Source organism: Phyllobates terribilis, unplaced genomic scaffold (assembly GCF_046119375.1).
Source record: "Phyllobates terribilis strain yellow unplaced genomic scaffold, ASM4611937v1 Scaffold_1__5_contigs__length_1240528914, whole genome shotgun sequence".
Classification (NCBI taxonomy): Eukaryota; Metazoa; Chordata; class Amphibia; order Anura; family Dendrobatidae; genus Phyllobates; species Phyllobates terribilis.
Genome location: NW_027362761.1, coordinates 1,021,307,268 through 1,021,313,267, shown reverse-complemented (window position 1 = coordinate 1,021,313,267; position 6,000 = coordinate 1,021,307,268). Strand labels below are relative to the sequence as shown.

At 47.4% G+C, this 6,000-nt stretch overlaps 1 protein-coding gene across 1 annotated transcript in view; it reads left to right on the top strand.

Annotated features, from left to right (window-relative positions):
* The first annotated feature begins 342 nt into the window (after positions 1–342).
* TMA16 (translation machinery associated 16 homolog) overlaps positions 343–6,000 on the top strand; it is a 52,644-nt gene continuing 46,986 nt past the window's right edge. The window contains exon 1 of the mRNA XM_073656356.1: positions 343–501. Coding sequence (XP_073512457.1) covers positions 499–501 — 3 coding nt within the window. The 5' untranslated portion in view covers positions 343–498. The remainder of the gene's footprint in view (positions 502–6,000) is intronic.

The following is a 6,000-nucleotide window of genomic DNA, read 5'->3' as shown; positions in this document are numbered from 1 at the left end:
ACGAAGCCACAGATAAATCCGGAGCTCCTCTTCTTCCTCCAGTGTAGTCGGCTGGGCACTGTACAGACTAGACTGCAGCTGTCAGGCGTCCTACCTCTGCAGCCAGTCACATACACTAATGGGGCCGGCAGATCGCTTTTAACACTTCCTATACATATTACTTGTGTATGTGTTCATAATATTCCACATATAATAACTCCTCCAATCAGAAATGCCAATAATTTAATATATCAACTCAAACACAGGAGCAGCTGCTTCCTATGGAGACGCCAGATCCCCCTCCGGGAGAGTGAGCTCCTCCTGACACCTCCAGTCCACGCCGGCCTCGCACTCACACTCAGCTCTTCCTGTTCCACACGCTGGAGGTAGTCTCCGCCCACACACGTGACCGAGCACATGGACGTGACGTCACGAAAGGTCCTCCAGCTGAGTGAGATCCTGTATTTCTCCTCGGGTAGATTCGGCGTATAAGTTGGTGTCAGCGATTGTGACTTCGCAATGGTGAGTGCTCGTTATATTCCTGCACGGTGCAGCCTCATAGGAAATAAGAACGTCCTTGTGTTATCGTGTGTTAGAGGCTTACACCACACGTGTCTGCTGAGAAGGGACTCACGATATCATACACGTGTCTGTGCTGGGAATGGAGGCATGTCCCGTAGTGTACACGCGGCTGCGGTGGGAATGGAGGCATGTCCCGTAGTGTACACGCGGCTGCGGTGGGAACGGAGGCATGTCCCGTAGTGTACACGCGGCTGCGGTGGGAATGGAGGCATGTCCCGTAGTGTACACGCGTCTGCGGTGGGAACGGAGGCATGTCCCGCAGTGTACACGCGGCTGCGGTGGGAACGGAGGCATGTCCCGCAGTGTACACGCGGCTGCGGTGGGAACGGAGGCATGTCCCGTAGTGTACACGCGTCTGCGGTGGGAACGGAGGCATGTCCCGTAGTGTACACGCGTCTGCGGTGGGAACGGAGGCATGTCCCGTAGTGTACACGCGTCTGCGGTGGGAACGGAGGCATGTCCCGCAGTGTACACGCGGCTGCGGTGGGAACGGAGGCATGTCCCGCAGTGTACACGCGGCTGCGGTGGGAACGGAGGCATGTCCCGTAGTGTACACGCGGCTGCGGTGGGAACGGAGGCATGTCCCGTAGTGTACACGCGGCTGCGGTGGGAACGGAGGCATGTCCCGCAGTGTACACGCGGCTGCGGTGGGAACGGAGGCATGTCCCGTAGTGTACACGCGGCTGCGGTGGGAACGGAGGCATGTCCCGCAGTGTACACGCGGCTGCGGTGGGAACGGAGGCATGTCCCGCAGTGTACACGCGGCTGCGGTGGGAACGGAGGCATGTCCCGCAGTGTACACGCGGCTGCGGTGGGAACGGAGGCATGTCCCGCAGTGTACACGCGGCTGCGGTGGGAACGGAGGCATGTCCCGCAGTGTACACGCGGCTGCGGTGGGAACGGAGGCATGTCCCGCAGTGTACACGCGGCTGCGGTGGGAACGGAGGCATGTCCCGCAGTGTACACGCGGCTGCGGTGGGAACGGAGGCATGTCCCGCAGTGTACACGCGGCTGCGGTGGGAACGGAGGCATGTCCCGCAGTGTACACGCGGCTGCGGTGGGAACGGAGGCATATACAGTTAGGTCCATATATATTTGGACAGAGACAACATTTTTCTAATTTTGGTTCTAGACATTACCACAATGAATTTTAAACAAAACAATTCAGATGCAGTTGAAGTTCAGACTTTCAGCTTTCATTTGAGGGTATCCACATTAAAATTGGATGAAGGGTTTAGGAGTTTCAGCTCCTTAACATGTGCCACCCTGTTTTTAAAGGGACCAAAAGTAATTGGACAATTGACTTCAATCACTTCGTTATGTCATTCTCAATTAAGCAGATAAAAGGCCTGGAGTTGATTTGAGGTGTGGTGCTTGCATTTGGAAGGTTTTACTGTGAAGTAAACATGCGGTCAAAGGAGCTCTCCATGCAGGTGAAACAAGCCATCCTTAAGCTGCAAAAACAGAAAAAACCCATCTGAGAAATTGCTACAATATTAGGAGTGGCAAAATCTACAGTTTGGTACATCCTGAGAAAGAAAGAAAGCACTGGTGAACTCATCAAAGCAAAAAGACCTGGGCGCCCACGGAAGACAACAGTGGTGGATGATCGCAGAATAATCTCCATGGTGGAGAGAAACCCCTTTACAACAGCCAACCAAGTGAACAACACTCTCCAGGAGGTAGGCATATCAATATCCAAATCTACCATAAAGAGAAGACTGCATGAAAGTAAATACAGAGGGTTCACTGCACGGTGCAAACCACTCATACGCATGAAGAATAAAAAGGCTAGACTGGACTTTGCTAAAAAACATCTAAAAAAGCCAGCACAGTTCTGGAAGAACATTCTTTGGACAGATGAAACCAAGATCAACCTCTACCAGAATGATGGAAAGAGAAAAGTATGGCGAAGGCGTGGTACAGCTCATGATCCATAGCATACCACATCATCTGTAAAACACGGGAGAAGCAGTGTGATGGCTTGGGCATGCATGGCTGCCAGTGGCACTGGGTCACTAGTGTTTATTGATGATGTGACACAGGACAGAAGCAGCCGAATAAATTCTGATGTATCCAGAGCCATACTGTGTGCTCAGATCCAGCCAAATGCAGCCAAACTGATTGGTCGTCGTTTCATACTACAGATGGACAATGACCCAAAACATAAAGCCAAAGCAACCCAGGAGTTTATTAAAGCAAAGAAGTGGAATATTCTTGAATGGCCAAGTCAGTCACCTGATCTCAACCCAATTGAGCATGCATTTCACTTGTTAAAGACTAAACTTCAGACAGAAAGGCCCACAAACAAACAGCAACTGAAAACTACCACAGTGAAGGCCTGGTAGAGCATCAAAAAGGAGGAAACACAGCGTCTGGTGATGTTCAAGACTTCAGGCAGTCATTGCCAACAAAGGGTTTTCAACCAAGTACTAGAAATGAACATTTTATTTAAAAATTATTTAATCTGTCCAATTACTTTTGGTCCCTTTAAAAACAGGGTGGCACATGTTAAGGAGCTGAAACTCCTAAACCCTTCATCCAATTTTAATGTGGATACCCTGAAATGAAAGCTGAAAGTCTGAACTTCAACTGCATCTGAATTGTTTTGTTTAAAATTCATTGTGGTAATGTCTAGAACCAAAATTAGAAAAATGTTCTCTGTCGAAATATATATTGACCTAACTGTATCATATATCCGGGTGTGAGCACATCCTTTTTATTCCCCATGCAGTGCTCATACTGAGTACTCTTTGTACACATGAGCTCCTTCACGGTGGGAGATACACCTGTCACATGTGGGTATTGGCTTGTCTTCCACATGCATGTGAATAAATTCTGCTTCTTTCCCACTTCTGTAAAATTCAGATCAAAATTCTTCTCGGAGAAATGTTACTGTATAAAGCCTAATGTGATAACTAAAATAAGTTGGAGTAATCCCCCAATGGTTCGCAGCAGAGTTAAGCAGTCCAGTCATTCTATGAGACTTTGTCCTTTCACCTGATCTGTAGCTGCAGGCCATCGGTCTGGGGTAGTACCCAATTGCAACATATCAGTGAGGAAGGACCAAGTCTTTCTGTATTTTCCCTTTACCAGTTTGTTTCTTCAGCCATCAGGGTATGACCTGGCGGTCGTTGTTAGGGTGTCCAAATCTCCACCCACCCCCAACTGATCAATGACCACATGACTGTAAAACAAAATTACCTGGCGATTGGCCAGCACAATGGGCAGAGTTTTGCCACATGTAGTTGTAATGAGTTAACTTTTTTTTTTTCTTTATTCAAATGGGTGTTATCAGACTCAGTGGGGGCGTGTACTTCTTCTCCCTGTATGATGCTGACCAATCATAAGTAGGCAACAACACAGCAGAAAAAGAACACGCCCCCAACATAGCTTTGAGCAGGTTTTTTAGTGTGTGAGATGTATGACAGACTGCCCCGATCTGCTGGTCTAACCCCTAACGCTCAGTATTTGGTCAGTATTTTACACCAATATTTGTAACTCAAACCCAGGAGTGGAGCAATCAGAGGAAAAGTATAATAGAAACACGGCACCACTTCTGTATTTATCACCCACTCCTTGTTTTGGCTTATAAATACTGATGTAAGATACTGAATGTGTGTACGTGGTCTAATACATTGTGTGTCCCGTTCAACATGGAAAATTTGGTGAAAGGTCCTCTTTATTTATATTCATGAATGAGAGACTGCTGCAGCCAGAACTGTGTAAATTAGAATCACTCCTGGGAATCCTGGTGCCTCAGCTAGGGCTCACTAAGAAATGTGGAGGCTCTCCACAGACGGAGAAGCGCTGATCTAATGTGCGGTGTCCCAAGTCTCCTCTCACATCATAGAAAGGGATTGGGTGTGTTGCTTTCATTCACGTTTCTCCACCGAGAATAAATGCAATGTCGGCTGAATATTGGTATGGAAAGGGGGTCATTTGCACATAGACTGTTTTAGATGCTGGTGTACTCGCATCGTATTTGAAGCTGAAGACTCTTCAGGTGAACGCCGGCTGTGTTTCCCATGAAGCTTCTTCCGGGACATCATTTTTTTTGTGTCTTGTTGTAGCCTTTGCCGCCATGTCGTCTTTTTATTTAATATATAAGAAGGTGGAAGCTTCCAAGCTGTAGCTACCTGAAGAATGGACCGTTCACTTCTTTCTGCCGCTTCACGACTTTTGAATCCTGAAGTTGTTAAAGGGAGTGACAAAAGGACGGAACATATGCACAGCAAGACTTTTAGACATTGCTGTGCATTGTGTTCATTCTTTTTGGCCTTTTTTTTAACACTTTTTCAAGCAGGTTCCAGATGCAGTCTGCCTGATAAGGACGACGTGTGCACATATTCATAGGAGAAATGGCTCCAATCACTATGTAAAGTGTATCGACAGCTTTATCATAGACTTTACAATTCATTTCCTACACTTCAAAAATTTTGGTTACCGTGATATCTGAAGAATAAGACTATCTGTACATATCAGAAGGTAATGCCTAAAGGCTTCTATACCTTAGATATTAGTTGGAAGTCGGCAGATTTTGATACAATACATTAAGTATCTTGTGTCTATAGGGGTCTCCAGGGAGAAAAGGATCAGGCTGCTAACCCTTGTTACGGATCCGGGTGGTGGAACCTCTGTGCTGCCGTGCAAGGAGGGCCAGAGGGGCATGACTAAGTATCTACTTGGCCTGACCAAGGTCGCACGGCGGCTTAGTCGACTCCGTGAATCAGGGTGGGACCGAGCAGAGGGACCAGGTGCCACTCTGGGACCGACCTTGTATGAGAGCAGGCGACTCCCACGGGTCAGAAGGCAGGAACCGACTGGTACAGCGGAAGAGCACGGCAGGCAGGCTGACAGGTGGTCCAGGTAGTCAGGCAGGCTGATAGCCAGACAGGTGCTCCGGGTAGGCTAGCTGGCGGGCACAACAGGTAACTTGCAGGTGCTTCCAGATAAGCAGGCAAGCGGTCACGGCAGGTAGAGGCAGGTGCTTCCAGGTAAGCAGGCTATCTGTGTAATCGTTAAAGAGAATTAACCTATACAAATCAATGTCAAAACGCCTTTCCGTGCACATGTTTAGGCTTTGAGCTTTTTAACCACTTTATGTCTGTTAAGATTCTGAGTTGTTAAAAGAAGTGACCAGTTCACTTTTTAGGCAGCTTCACTCTTTCATACATACAAGTAAAATAAAAAAAATAAATAAAAAAAACTATTGTGGCAAAAATGCCAGAAGAGATGCTTCAGGAAAAAGCATCCCACTGTTTTTCATGAAGAGTCTTCTGCTTGAAAATGTCAGCGGGTACGCTGGCCACTAAGATAAGTGCGCATACCCTTACGTGGAACTGTTAGTAGTGTATTTTCTGCTTTATTTTGGTCTATCTTCTGGGAGCTCGTTAAAAGGGTTGTCCAGTACTTTTAAAAATATGCTAGTGTTTTAAT